The following is a 16,133-nucleotide window of genomic DNA, read 5'->3' on the forward strand; positions in this document are numbered from 1 at the left end:
CTGCTTTTTAAAATTTTGTTCATGAATCTGATAAAACTTACCTCTTGATATTTTTAAGCCCAAGTCCCCTAGACACTGCAGCTCTTTTCAGTTTTTGCTTATACACAATTCATTCTTTGCAGCTAACTAACCTGAAGAAGCCTCGGAATAAATTTTCAAACAAAGATTAATGAAGTTCTGTGCCTAGTTTAAAAAAAAAAAACCAACAAAACACTGCATAATTGGGGGAGAATTTAGCACACTAGATACTAAAACCTACTATAGCTGAACACTCATGATCAGGGAACTACAAATCAAAATCACGATGAGATACCACCTCACACCTGTCAGAATGGCTAAAATTAACAACACAGGAAACAACAGGTGTTGGCAAAGATGCAAGGGAAAGGGGAACTCCTTGCACTGTTGGTGGGAATGCTAACTGGTGCAGCCACTCTGGAAAACAGTATGGAGGTTCCTCAAAAAGTTAAAAATAGAACTACTCTACAACCCAGCAATTGCACTACTACGTATTTATCCAAAGGATACAAAAATACAGATTCGAAGGGGTACATTGCACCCCAATATTTATAGCAGTATTATCAGCAATAGCCAAACTATGGAAAGAGCTCAAATGTCCATAGACTGATGAATGGATAAAGAAGAGGTGGAGATTAGACAGATAGATAGATAAATGGAATATTACTCAGCCATCAAAAAGAATGAAATCTTGCCTTTTGCAATGCTGTGGATGGAGCTAGAGTGTATTATGTTAAACGAAATACATCAGTCAGAGAAAGACAAATTCCATATAATTTCACTCATATGTAGAATTTAAGAAACAAAACAGATGAACATTTCTCAGGAAAAATAAAATAAGATGAAAATAGGGAGGCAAACCGTAAGAGATGCTGAACTCTAGGAAACAAATTGAGGGTTGCTGGAGGGGAGGTGGGTCTGGGGAAGGGATAATTGGATGATGAGCATTAAGGGGGGCACTTGATGTAATGAACCTCTCTCTCTCTCTCTCTCTCTCTATATATATATATACATACTCCACCTCTTCTTTATCCATTCATCTGTCGATAGACATCTGGACTCTTTCCATATTTTGGATATTGTGGACATTGCTGCTATAAACATTGGGGTACAGGTGCCCCTTCAGATCACTATGTGTGTATCATTTGGATAAATACCTAGTAGAGCAATTGCTGGGTTGCAGGATAGCTCATTTTTAACTTTTTGAGGAACCTCCATACTATCCTCCAGAGTGGCTGCACAGCTTGCGTTCCCACCAACAGTGTAAGAGGGTTCACCTTTCTCCACATCCTCATCAACACCTGTTGTTTCCTGAGTTGTTAATTTAGCCGTCTGGCAGCTGTGAAGTGGTATCTCATTGTGGTTTTGCTTTGCATATCCCTGATTAGTGATGTCTTGAGCATCTTTTCATGTGTCTCTTGGTAATCTGTATGTCTTTTTGGAAAGATGTCTATTCAGGTCCTCTACCCATTTTTAAATTAGATTGTTTGGGGTTTTTTTGGTGTTGAGTTGCGTAAGTTCTTATATATTTGGATATAATCCTTTATTGCATATATCATTTGCACATATTCTCTCCCATTCCGTAGTTTGCCTTTTAGTTTTGTTGACTGTTTCCTTTGCTGTGCAAAAGCTTTTTATTTTAAAAATTGTTAAATATTTTATTTATTTGACAGAGAGAGAGAGAGAGCACAAGCAGGAGGAGCAGCAGAGGGAAAGGGAGAAGCAGCCCTCCTGCTGAGCAGAGAGCCCATTGCAGAGCTCAATCCCAGGACCCTAGGATCATGACCTGAACGGAAGGCAGACACTTAACCAACTGAGCCACCCAGGCGTCCCAGAGCTTTTTATCTTGATGAAGTCCCAATAGTTCATTTTTAACAGCAACTTTTTTTTAAGCCTTTTTTTAACAACTCAAGATAAATTAAAAATTAAATGTAAAGCGCCTGGGTGGCTCAGTCATTAAGCGTCTGCCTTTGGCTCGGGTCATGATCCCAGGGTCCTGGGATTGAGTCCCACATCGGGCTCCCTGCTTGGCGGGGAGCTTGCTTCTCCCTCTCCCACTCCCCCTGCTTGTGTTCTCTCTCTCGCTGTGTCTGTCAAATAAATAAAGTCTTAAAAAAAAAAATCAAATGTAAAGAAACCCCAATGTATACATGTACTAGAATATGTTTGATTCTTTATTAAAGAAATATAAATCAGTACAAAATTTAAGTTTAAGATTGAAAAAAAAAAAGAATACAGTTCACAAAACTCAGCATCGGTAAGGATGTGGAGAGAAAAGTAATCTTATCTATAGTTGGTAGAAGTATAAATTTGTATATTTTCCAATATGTTTCAAATGTCTCATTGACCCATCAAATTTATGTATGTGAATTTACTTAAGGCCAGTTTCAAAAATGTCTCAGAATTAAAGTGAAGCTCACATTAATTCTGGAGAAAATTTGGCTAAGCATTAAGATGGATTAATTTTTATCACAAAATGACAGGCAAGCTGAGAAAAGTGCCCTTGTTAAAAGACATTATAAAGTGATGAACCTTAATATGCTCAAAGACATGAGAAAACTTAATTAAAAACTTAAAAGTTGATGCTGGGTGGTGGAGGAAGAGGAATGAGGAACATACAGGGCTGTCATTGTATTTGTCACATTTTATTCCTTAAATTGGGTGATAAGTTCACAGGCATTTGCTATAATTTTGCTTATGTTTTAAAAAAAAAAATTTTTTTTAAGTAAACTCTATCCCCAACGTGGGGCTCAATCTCATGTCCCCAAGATCATAGTCATACCTACTAAGCCAGCCAGGCACCCCTTGGCAATATTTTTTAAATATCAGCAATGTCATTACAAAGTAAAAAATATTTTAACTGGATGAGAGACAGTGATTAAGTGAATTCTGTTTGGATAAAGTTACATAGTGTACTGATTTATTCGATTTATTGAAAAATTTATAATTTATTCAATTATTTGTTTGCCATGTTTAAATAGATGGTATCTAAGAAGACATGTTTATTTTTAAACTGAAGACATTTTTAACTATATATGAAATGTTTGGGACCTTGGAGTCAAACAGAAAAAAATGTATAGTTGTAGCCAAACCTACTACAATAAAAACTTCAGGAGTAGTAGCTGTAAATGAGGGTGCTATGCATTTGTTACGCAAGTATATCCAGCTTGTATGACATTCTACAGGAATACCTCTCACCATAAGAATACACATGTATCATTTGAGTATCTTTAATTGGACTTTTTTATTTTTTATTTTTATAATAATGAGGAGGAGAGGGAGAGAGAGTTTCAGGTAAACTTCCTGCTGAGTACGGAGCCCAACATAGGGCTCAATCCCATGACCCCGAGATAATGACCTGAGCCAAAACCAAGAGTTGGATGCTCAAGGGACAGAGCCACCAGGCGCCTCTAACTGGATTTTTAAATGACAAGATTATGTGTGTTTGCACATGTGCACCCATATATATGCATATGAATGTGTATATAAACAAAATAAAATTAACAGCGGTTTGAACACCTGCCTTGAAGACCTGAAACACTAAGTTGTTTCACTAAGGGGAAAAACATAGGATTCCATGACATGAATTAATAAAATAGTATATTTATCTGAAGAAATCATCCAGAATTGAGATACATAAAGATGCAAAAAACAGATTCAAAGATACTGAGGAAAGACTGACATCTAACATAAGTTTAAGCTGAAAACAAGGAGAAAAGACAGAATCAGATAGGAGTATTTAAAGAGATATTGGTTAAGAATATAATTCCATCAGGGCAGAGATTTTGTCTGTTTTTTTCCCAATACTGCATCTTTAAACCTAGAAGATAGCCTGATATATAGTAAATGGTTAATAAATATTTGTTGAAAAAAATATTTGTTAAATTATATTGATTTCTACTCCCAGTAATATGGAAAGATAGTCACCTAGGCTAACCATCCCACTGAAAACATTCAAAACGCCTGGGTAAAATGTAAAAAGAAAATCTTTAAAACATTTATGAGAGCACAGGGAACTATTGTCAAATGAGGTAGAAGATGAATGAGTTTTTCCAGGGACAGATACCAAAGAACTCAAATATATCTGAGAAATGAACCAAAGGAAAATAAATGAGAAATGAGGAGGAGAAATAAGCATTTTATGCATGATAAAGTTGATAGCGTGGATTGTTGGATCAGAAGAGGAAGAAGTCACAGGCACAGCACTTTCCATTTTAACTTAAAAATCAGGTGGCTTATATATATATACCATAAGAAATGTATGCATATGTTCATCAAAACATGTGAACAAGTATTACTGGTAGTAGCACTGTTCATACTGGGGCTTCAAACTGTGTGGAAACCACACAAATGCCCATCAACAACAGAATGGATACAAAGATTGTGGAATATGCACACAATGGGGTAATACACAGCAAAAAAACCAGTCACAAACTGCAAAATTAATGAACCTCAAAACCTAATGTCGAACTAATATAAAAGAATCCATTTATATAAAACACAAAGACAGGCAATAACAATTATCCTGATTCCTAACAAAATGCCATGTTCATAGACTGGAAGACTCAATGGGGTCAATTCCCAAATTAATCTACAGATTCAAAGCAATTCAAATAAAAATCCCAATTTTTTAGTGTGTGTGGATATTCAAAGGCTCTTTGAAACTTATATGAAAATGCAGATAGGCAAGAAAAGTCAGGAGAGTCAAGTAAAGCAAGGTGGGAGAATCTGTTCCACCCGATATTGAGACTTAATATGAAGCTAATGTATTAAGACAGTAGTATCAACTCAGGCATTGAACAGACCAGTGGAACAGAATAGAGAGCTTAGAAAGAGATGCATGAATATATGGATACTAGATATAAGAGAATGATGGTACTGCAGAATAATGCGGAACAAATGTTTCTATAATTGAAGTCGGGCAATCTGACATTCATCTGGAAAAAAGGAATGAGACTTAACCCCCAGTTCACACCATAACACAAAAACCAATTCCAGGAAAATAACCGAGTTATTTGTGAAAATAAGATAATAAAGCTTCTCAAAAATAAAATAGGAGACTATCTTTTTTTTTTTTTTTTAAGATTTTATTTATTTATTTGACAGAGAGAGGCACAGCGAGAGAGGGAACACAAGCAGGGGGAGTGGGAGAGGGAGAAGCAGGTTTCCTGCAGAGCAAGGAGCCTGATGTGGGGCTCGATCCCAGGACCCTGAGATCATGACCTGAGCCGAAGGCAGACGCTTAACGACTGAGCCACCCAGGCGCCCTGGAGACTATCTTCTTGACCTTGAAATGGGGAGAGGCATTTCAAGTCAAATGCATAATGTATTAACCATAAAAATATGGATAAAATGAACATTATAATCAAGAAATCTTCCTCATCAAAATATACCATTTAAAAAGTGAAAAACCAAGCTACAAAAAGATATTTGCAGTGCATATATTCAATAGACTCATTTCCAGAATAAAGACAGAACTCAGAAGACAGTCCCCAGAGGATATCTAAAGGGTTTTTTTTAAAAAATAGAAAGCACTAGTCATCTAGAAAATGCATACAAAAATATGTAACTTACGACCTAGCGATTACACTCTTAATTATATTGTATATCCATGCATATGTTTACCGAAAGACATGACTGTTCTACAACCAAATTATTTGTTAAGACCCTAAAATTGAAAACAATCTCGATATCCACATACTGGTGATAGATATCTACAGTGACATACAAAAATGAGTCACAGAAACATGTGGGCAAAAGAAGTTAAAATACAAAATACAGGGGTGCCTGGGTGGCTCGGATGGTTGGGCGTCTGCCTTCGGCTCAGGTCATGATCCCAGAGTCCTGGGATCGAGTCCCGCATGGGGCTCCCTGCTCAGCAGGGAGCCTGCTTCTCCCCCTCCCTCTCCTTCTACCCCTACTCATGCTCTCTCTCGGTTATCTCTGTGTCTCCAATGAATAATAAAAAAAAAATCTTAAAAAAAAAATACAAAATACATTATGATTTCATTTACGTAGAGTAAAAAATAGATGAAAAAATAAACCATGGTGTTTAAGATGCATGAATCACTTTCAAAACCATGAAGGAAATCAAGTGACTACCATAAAGTCAGGATAGTGTGGTTAAAAGATAAACTTGAGATATGTTAAAATTTTGAAATTTGAGCCAACATTGATTTGGATCTGGGCAGCACTAAACCTGTCAGGAGCTAGGGGAAAGGCTCTTATATTCAAAGATACTGTGCTTTGACAGGAAGCAAAGCAAGGAAATTATTTGGTTGGCTATAGCTGAAGCAATCGCCTTATCTGTGAAAGCCAAGTTGGCAATCTGATTGGTTGTCCTCAAGTTTTTCAACTTCCTAACCTGAGGCACTTAGAGGAATTTACTCTGGTTTAGGTTTTGGTTTGCTTAAGTAGGCTGCCATCAATTAGATCTTCCTTGTTTTATTTAAAAATGGTTACCTCTGAGGGCGGAAAAGGGAGGGTGAAATCACTGGAAGGGGTACTTGGGTCCTGGCAGTGTTCTAGTTCTTCACCTGGGTGATTCCGTATGTGTTAGCATTCTGACAATTCATGGAGCTGTATATGGTGTTTTGTATACTAGTCTGTTTTCCAAAATAAAAGAGCAATCTATTTGTCCATGTGAGTCAGTTACCTAGTAATACATTTAACAAATGAGGTATATAGAAGACCTTTATGGGAAAGGCATTAAAGGAAACCTGCATTATGAAGATATTCATGTTCATAGTTTGGGTCACTCGTGATCCACTCCTCTACTATCCCCAAATCTGTTCCTTCTCATCTCAGCTAATGGCAATTCATTTCTAGTTGTCCAGGTAAGATCTTTGCTCATTCTGACTTCTCACACCACATAGTCCACTAGCATATCCTTTGGGAGCGATCTTCAAAATATACCCAAAACATGATCACCACTTCTACTACTTAACCATCTTGGCTTAAGTCACTCTATTTTGCCTAATTATTGCAGGTAAGTCTCTTGTCTTTGTTCCTGCTCCTGGCCTCATTTCCTCTTTTCTCAGCACAGTAGCCAGAGCAATTGTTAAAATAAATTTTATTATCCCTTAACCTATCTGCCCAAAACCTCTGACTCCCCATAGATAAAAGCTAAGGGACTTAAAATGGCCTGTAATGCCCTATACAAGCTAGGCCCCCCAATTACCTCTCTGAAATACTTCACTGCTTTTCTCCCTGGTTACTCCGCTTCAGCCACAATGGCTCCTAGCTGCATCTCAGCTCACTGTTTCAAACAAGCATACCTGGGTGTGCTGCAAGAGAGGAAACTGAAGTTGGAAAGACAAGAGATTGAATCACAAAAGCCATGTTAAGGACCTGTCATAGTTTACTGGTAACATTGCCTATAACGCACAAGGCCCTATTCTAGGTATTTGAAATAAGAGTAATGGGTTAAAAATAATTTTTAAAAATCTTGCTCTCATGGAGCTTGCATTCAAATGGGAAATAGACAGTAAACCAGAGTGGGGTAACTATACAACATCATGGTAAATGTTATGAAAATAAACCAAGTGGACAGTGAGGGCAAGTGGTGGTTATTACAAAATCAAATAGAATACTCAAATGGCAATAGGAAGCAGTTGTAGGCATTTGAGTATCATTTTTGGGAAAAGATCATGCTAGGGGACATAAAGAAAAGTGTAAGAAACTTTCAGATTCCTCACATTTATTCTTATCAAGTTTCAGTCTTCCCCATTGACTTACTAGCAGGAAGATCCAAGCACGTAAATAGCAAACATGTTTTCTGGGCTAGGTGCTTTAATGGCATTACCTCAAGGGAAACTGGGTGCCTTTTACACAAGGATTTCAAGTTGTTTTTTTTTTTAATTCATATTAAGTACTTGAGCCCTGAAACATTTAATGACTTCTTTTGACAGCATCGGCTCCTATAACCACACCATGTAATCATCAGTAGCTTTACTTTTAAATTTGTCAATTTATAAACAATTTATTACTTTGGTGGGTTTTGCTTAGCCTAATTACTAGAGTATACATGTGTACAGTCACCAGAGTTCTAGACCCAGTACACAGATGAGCTCTAGGATGGAGGTACAGCTCACTGAAGATCAAACTATCTTCCCATTTCTGTGGTTGCGCAAACCTTGGAATTTTAGAATAAGCAAATGTTTCCTTAATAGCTCCTTAGATGTCTCCAAACTAATTTCAGTCCTTAGTCTCTAGCCCTATCCACCTCCAACTTCTACATTTTCCACAAACAATAATCTGAAACATCTAATAAGACCCGTTATCTTTTTCCCCTAGGAAACTGTCATTACTTCTACATTCTAACATTTCTTATATCTTGGTAAGAAACCAATTACATGGTTCTCTGAAAATAAATTCGTATAATTTCACTTTTAAGGGCAAAGCATTAGTTGGAAACATAAAAAAAAAAAAAAAGCCAACCTTGTTTTAAAAAAAATGAAGTCTTCCAATTTGTAAGTGCATACCACTGGTTAGAAAACTTAAAATAGAATTCTACATAGAATTTAAAATTGCTCTTCCTATTCCAAAGATCTTTTTTTCTCCTCATGCTTTTATAGTCCCATTACCGCTCTCAACAATGGAGCTTAAAGCCAAAATTATTTCTAAAAGCAACAAATTGTTCAAATTTTTCAGGTAAAAATGAATGAACAAAACTTCATCTGTTCAAAGGATCTTAATACAATTATTTTAGATTCATTGAATAAGAATTTTAGGAACTAAGTTACGTTTATGGTCGTCCCTTTTAAGTTTTTACCAACCTTTCCACCATCATGTTTCACAGTATAAAATTTATACTGCATGCTAGAGATTATTAAACCCCTGGAGGAAGTGACTCTTGGTGGAAACTGGCCCAGGAATGCAGGTAGCTAGCTCTGCAGTTTGAAAAGTTCTACTCATTTACTGTTTAAAGGACTTTTTAAGGAATACTTTAACATGTTCTCTTATATTTTTACAGTGCTGGAAATGCTTACTGACATTTTCACTGTCACCATGTACTTGTCAAGGGAAGAAATAATAAACACTCAGTCAAGCCTAAGGCTAGTCAGTGTTATGAACTCAAAGGCCATTTGCAATTAAAGTGCTCTCTTGTATAAAAGCATCAAAAAGTTAATACAAGTACTAGTCTTAAGCAGTCACACAAGTCTAAGCCACATTTATTTGCACATATATAGTAATGGCAACAGATACTCCAAATTCATACAAATTTATAAAACAACAAAGTTAATAATCAGTTGGTACACTTGTGTGTTATCTTGCTTACAGATTCAAGTGTAGATGAACTTCCTTCATTCTGTAAACTTTCATACAATACTTAACAAAAACTCTTGAGAACACATATTGGCATGTTTCAGTTAGAGCCAACACAAAAGTTAAGACAAGACCACAAACTCAAAAACCAAGTTTGGAATATACTTTTCTACCTCCCTCACCTAGAATGTGATTATTTTCTTCAACAGATGTATATGCTATATCACACAAGTAGCGATGGAGACAAAAGAATGATGCTCCCATAATCATGAAGAAAATGCCAACCAAATCATACTGTTTTATCTACCAGTAATGATTTATATAGGAGAAACGGGGGAAATGCTTAGATTAAAACAACAAGGGAGATTAGAAAAAAATAGTAAATGATTTTGAGAACTATGTTCCCCCTGAAAGCTGCAAAGATCTGACTACGACAACTCAATCATCGCCTAAGGCAAATAAAAGTGAAGAAACCTTCAAAGACATTCTAATCACGTTCAGTATCTAGTGATAAAAGCTGAAAATGGTATCAAGAGGGTATTTATAATACAAGTGTCAACGAGGACATTCCAAAACTAATGAAAGAAATGCACATTTATTTCTACAAAAGCAATGTATGATACAGAATTAGAAGGGAACAGACTTAAAGATTTACCTATTAAAATATACAGATTCTTACTGAAGAGTATAGGATATTTAAAAAAGATGACAAGGGATGTTAATCTTTTTTTATTATTATTATTTTTACATATTTTGGAACCTCACATAATTTTGATAAATAACTCTTACAAAATTATGCAAAAAGTACAAGAATGTCTGGTAAACAAACAGTCTGTATTTTCCAAAAAGATTTTTTACAACATGCAATTCTTAAGGCAGCATCCTCCTTACAAGGAAAGGTAATCCTTTTACTCATCAAGAAATCTTCTGCTGCAAAGAATAGGCTAAGAAAGCCTGGCTTCTTCCATTAACGCCTTTTGTCTTTCCTGTCTGATTTTCGGTCTCTTTCACTTCTTGAAGATCTTTTGCCTGATCGACTACTCTCTGACATAGACCTCTTTCTGTCGGACCGAGAATTCTTATCCTTTGATCCTTTTGTATCTCTACTACTACCACCTTTTGAAGATTTGTGACTTCTTTCTAGTCCTGATGTATCCCTTCGCTTCCGATCCACGCTCCTTCTGTGCTTTCTATCTCTATTATGTCCCCGGCCCCTACTCCGACTTCTACTCTCACTACTACTAGTGCTGCTGCTGCTGCTGTCTCTGCTGCTGCTGCCACTGGTGCTGGAGCTGCTACTGGAACTACTTCGACTACTACTGCTGCCACTGCTGGAACTGCTGCCACTGCTGCTACTGGTGGAGCTGCTGCTAGAACTACTACTGCTACTGCTGCGGCTTCTACTCTTGCTGGTTTTATTTCTAGCTCGACCTCTACTTCTGCTCCTAGTTTTTGTTTTGGTTTTGCTCTCCGGATGTACTGTCAAGACTGGCTCTACTGCCACCTCAGTGAGTTTTACAGATTCCACAGGAAACTCCTTCCTCTCAGGTAGTAAATGCCCTTGCTCCTGAAAAACCTGAATTGGTGGCTGTAAAACAGCTAATGGCAAAGTCTCAGGCTGAGAGAGAGGCTGGGGTTGGAGTACTGCTTGGGGATGGGGGTGGGGGTGGGGCTGGGACTGGGGCTGGGGTTGGGGCTGGGACTGCAGCTGCAGCTGGGGCTCAGGCTGCGGCTGCGGCTCAGGCTGAAGCTGAGGCTCAGGCTGAGGCTGAGGCAGGGGCTGGAGGTGAGCCACAGGCTCAGGTTGGGGCTCAGATTCTTTCTCTTCTTTTTCCTCAGGCTCATTTTCCATTTCTAGAGCACTGGCATTCTCTTTCACGGGAGAAAGAGATTTACATTCTTTATCTGGCTCAACTTCAAATTCCATCTCTGGCTCCAGTTCTTTGCTAGTTTCGTTTTCTGAAGGTTCTACACTTTCCACTTGATTGGTTTCCATTACCTCCTGCTCAGCAATTACATTTTTGACACTCTCGACCATCTCTAGCACATCCATAACTTCTTCCGGTTGACTATCCTGCTGCTTCTCACTTTCCCTTACCTCAGTTTCCTCCTCCATCTTGACCTCCATTTCCTGTTTTTGTTCCTCCTCCTCCTGTTCTTTCTCTGCATCACTATGAACTATACCTATTTCCTTTTCCTCTTCCTCTCCTGCTTCCTCTATTTCTACATCATTGTGCTGATTACCTGTCTCCTCCAACTCTTCCTCTCGCTGAGCCACCTTACCCTCTTCTTGTTCCGCCTTCTGTTCTTCATTACGCACCACCTGATGCTCTTTTTCCTTCATTGATTGTCTTCTAGGCCTAGCCTCCATTTTATTTATTTGTTCTGCAAATTCGATGCGTCTACCTTCAAATAAAGCTAAAGGATAAAAATTTACTTGTAAATAATTAAGAACATTCAAACTCACAATCTGACACTTAGGCACAAATTGTCATCAAGCTTTATCTAAATTTTTTTTTGTAAAGAGATGACACAAGACTGATTATGGCAAGTAATTACAAACAAATAAAATGACACAAGCAAAGACCCCCAGAAACCTATATACTAAGATATTAGTAGCAGGTAACTACACCACATTAACTGATGGAAAAACAGGACAATTTTTTGCTATTTTACTTCACACTAGATGAGAAAGAATAAAACCCATCTTTGAAATAAAATCATTCTTATGCTATCATGTCATGCATTAATTTTTCCTGATCCCAGAAAGACTAATTATCTAATCCCATCTCAGTAGTGTCTATCCTTCCATGTATGCTCCTTCTCTGGATTACATCAATGTTCACTTTTTTCTTGCCTCATTAGCATTTACATCTGGCTAAAAAGAAGTCATCTTATTCAAACACTTCTTAAGAAATACACATACATCAAGCACTACCTACAACATGGTAAATTTCAGGTTAAATTCCATCATAAGTCAAATGCTGAATCACAATTATAGGAAACTAACATGTATGTGTGAGTAGATTACCTTAGCCATTTAGAAAATTTCACTGGACCTCTTCATGTACACTTACCATTCATTTTTCTCTGTGACTCTTCTATTAATTTTTGGGTAGCTGGACACATTCTTCCAGGAATATAGAACAAATGGGGCTTTGTCTTAGTTCTTATATATTTAATTATCTTGGCATTATGTTCATTCCATTCTTCTTGCTAAAGAAGAGGTAAAAGGTCATGTTTTGTAAACATGAAGGATTACCAATCTTAAAATTCCAATTCCAAACTACTACTCACCAGCTGCGCAAGCTCAACCTTCTGTTCTAAAAGGCGCAGTTCTGTCTGTTTAGCACGCCTCTCTTCAAACAGTTCTCTCCTCTCATTTTCAACCTGCTTTCTTTCTTCTTCTGCCTGCACTTCAAGTTTTTGTTCAATTTCCTGGCGCCTCTTTTGCTGAAGATAAATAATTATCTTTGAAAACTTATTACACATCCCGATTATGTAAAACATTACAACTTTACTAAGTTATCATTATAGGTTTCATATTTGCAATTCAGGATACCAGTTAATTCAAACTTAGTACTTAGCATTTGAGGCTAATTGCAATTTCTTTCAGGAAACGGGGACTAAAGCCTTTCTGTGTAAAAATCTAAATGTCAAGGACATTAGACATATTATCAATAACTGTTCCACTTAAATATAACTGTAAGCAAGACTCTTTCATAAAACCTAAAAAAGAAAAGCACTGTCTCAGTTATCTTCACAGTTACTCTTCCTTTCAAATCAAAGAATGTGACAGAAGTGACATCCTGTCTTCAAATACTGTGCTTTGAAGCCTTTTATGTTCCCTAGGAAAGTTAACATACAAAACCTGTAATAAAATTTTATTAATCTATAACTGAATTGTTATCTCCCTTTCCACCATAGTTCTCCTTTGAGAAGCAGTAACTTGATATTGAACACCAAGGACCCAATTTTGTAGCTTTAATAAAAAACCTCCAGAAAGACTGCAGTTAAGGAAACTGTGGAAGGCAGGTAATGTTTAGGCTTTTGCTTCCAGCGTGCCAATTGTTGTCTGAGTGTATAAATAACTTAAAAGTTATAATCATTGAACTAGTTACAATGCTGAGTTCAACTCCCTTGTTTGAAAGAAAGCACTCTGAGGCGTAAAGAAATGAAGAGTCTTGTCCAAAACCACAAAATGAGATGGTTGTAGAGCTGAGATCAGAACCCAGGTTCTCCTGAGTCACACACCAGGGCTCTTTGCACTGAAAGAGGAACCAGGACCCTGGAATCATGACCTGAGCCAAAGGCAGACACTTAACTGACTGACCCATCCAGGCGTCCCTGTAATAAACTACTTTTGAATAAAGAATCAAAGGAAAACTGTATAAATACCCTTTCAGTAGCAACAGTGGATTCTTGTTTAAATTTCTGAAGAGTGCCCATCAGTAAGCCAAATATTCGTCGGTTCCTAAAGAAGAGAGAGAGAAAATTCAATTTCGGTAGGTTCCACTTCATTTAAGCCTACCATTTCGTAAAAGAAACATACTACAGACACTTGAACAATTCTTAAATATAAATTTTCTAAAAATTTCATTGTTTGACAGCAATTTTTCCCCATAAAAAAACCTAAAGATACCTTTGCTTTCCCTTTTCATCCATATTTTGATCCTGGATAAGGTCTCTACGTGTGCGCTCTTTGGAGGTAGCTACAACTGAAGACTGCAAAGCTGGCTGCAGGAGAAAATAAATCTCAGTAATTTAACAAACACATGAAAAGGTAGCACTCTTAAATGTAGCAAAGATGGAAAAACCGTTCATCCCGTAAGTAGTTCTTTTCATCTCAATTACCTTTTTAACATCATCATCCTCTGGGTCGCTTTCTTGGCGTGATTCTCTCCTTGTCCGACGCTCCCCGCCCAGCCTGACATAGGAAAAAGAATTTAAAAGACCACTGTAAAATCTGACTTAATACCAAGGACAAATGATTACTTCTACTATGACTTATTTCCAGAAGTCTCATTTTATCAATCTCCATCCCATTTTACTCTTTCCTGTAGTAGTAAAAGGATAAAATGTGTCACCAATGCCCAATCCAAATACTGATCTATATTTCTCAAGAGGATCAAGTTTTTACAGTACAAGACAGAAAAGTAGCACTAACTATTTTCTCAATCTTATTCTCGTGATCTTTATTTTGGTAAAGTTTCTGTTACTGTTAGTGAAAAACTGAGTTCTGAGGAATACAGACTTAGTTCAGCCAAATACCAAGGGAACAGACTCAGTTGAAGTGGTATACTACTTAATTCTAACACAACTCAACAATATTTATTAAATAATTATATCTGCGGCTACCTCAGAAAAAATAAAACATACAAGTATGTCTTGAGAACCTTTTCCTCCAACGTACCTACTGACTGCCCCTTCAAGGTCTCTCTGTTTGGCTGGGGGTCCTCCTCCACTATCTGAGAATCCACGCCTGCAATTAAAAATGTGCAATATAAAATAAGTGAAATTTAAGATAAATGATATTTACCTTTAGCAAGATCATTTAGTTGAATTAAAAAAAAAACAAACCTTCCAATTACAACAACCTTAAATGGGCATCCACTTCCAAGATGCTTTTTAGCACTTTAAAAAAATATAAAAATTAAGTGTACACAAAATGGGTAGTTTATGTATTCTTCAGTCTCTAGTTTTGCATATAAATGAAGTTCCAAGATAACTATATAGGAAACTATAGCTGATCACAACTTTAAACAAAACAAACACAAACATATCTAACGTGGGCTCTACCACCAATTTTGTTTAAACCAATACTTAATTAATAAAAGTATCTATGGTCTTAGCATATAAATTAAGTCCTAAGAGAATCTTACCTCAGCAATAAACTACCACGTCCTCTACCTCCACCAGGACCAGAAAGGGCCAGCAATCTGGCTTGGATGGGCCTAAAAGGTATTTACAAATCAGTATGAAAATCACTTATTTAATGTCACCAAATACTTTCATGGATGCGGTACATCATAAAAAGAAAAATAACCAGAAAAGTTCTAAAAATACGGTTTCAAATCCACGTGCTTGAAACAAGACAGGAAGTCCTATTTTAACTTCCTTGTTTTTTGAAGACCAGTATCACAGAAATTACATTTACTTCATTGCCACTACACATTAATAAACTTTGACCAGGCCCTAATTTCGCCAACTCCGAGGAAGCTGCACGTGGGCAAGAGGGCAAAAGCGCGGGGGACAGGCGGCGCTGGCCCAGAGACCCTCCCAGGAGTGCTGGGCCAGCACCCGGCCAGGTAGCCGCCGGATGGGGAAGGGGCTTTGTGCTGCAGTTCCGGGCCTGCAGGGCCGAGGGCGGGAATCGGCAGCCTGGGCCTTCCTATAGACCAGGGAGGCATCCCGGCATAGGTAGAACCCCCTCTCTTTCCTCGCGCACCTGAGCTCCGAGACCGACGGCGAGGGCGTGGGAGACTCCCCACCTCATCCAGGACCGGATTCTACCGCCGCCCCGGGAACAGGCCCAGATGTTCTAGCCTTCTCAAGGCTAGCCACCCTTCCCGCCCCCAATTCACCCCGGCATGATGGCTGTCTCTCAGCCGGCCTTTCTTATCCGCCTCTTACCTCACGTCATTCGGATCCCGTCCGGTGAGCTTGCGAATATTCTCATCTACGTTCTTTAGGCTCTCTTTGGCCTTTTCTAGCTGCTCCTGCAAAGTTCTTACCGCGACCGCCATCTTCTCTCTGCAGCAGGCTTCGAGACGGCTCTACAGGCCGCGACTGACTGTGTCGCGCCGCGAGACGCGTGAGGACTGACAGCAGGGTCCAGCCAATGACAA

General features: G+C 38.0%; 1 protein-coding gene across 2 annotated transcripts; it reads right to left on the minus strand.

Annotated features, from left to right (window-relative positions):
• Positions 1-9,173: 9,173 nt before the first annotated feature.
• On the minus strand, positions 9,174-16,069 carry PNN (pinin, desmosome associated protein). Of its 2 annotated transcripts, XM_044918355.1 has the most exons (10): positions 15,919-16,069; positions 15,168-15,239; positions 14,699-14,767; positions 14,140-14,212; positions 13,928-14,022; positions 13,684-13,759; positions 12,583-12,738; positions 12,363-12,501; positions 11,078-11,703; positions 9,184-11,029 (listed from the first exon to the last, which is right to left on the minus strand). In XM_044918355.1, exons 1-10 carry the CDS (start codon positions 16,029-16,031, stop codon positions 10,253-10,255), a joined length of 2,196 nt encoding a protein of 731 aa, XP_044774290.1. In that variant the 5' UTR covers positions 16,032-16,069; the 3' UTR covers positions 9,184-10,252. The 2 variants fall into 2 exon arrangements, with proteins under 2 accessions (XP_021556989.1, XP_044774290.1); XM_021701314.1 differs by having other exon boundaries at positions 9,174-11,703.
• Positions 16,070-16,133: the final 64 nt, after the last annotated feature.

The sequence above is a fragment of the Neomonachus schauinslandi genome, chromosome 9 (genome assembly GCF_002201575.2).
Source record: "Neomonachus schauinslandi chromosome 9, ASM220157v2, whole genome shotgun sequence".
Classification (NCBI taxonomy): Eukaryota; Metazoa; Chordata; class Mammalia; order Carnivora; family Phocidae; genus Neomonachus; species Neomonachus schauinslandi.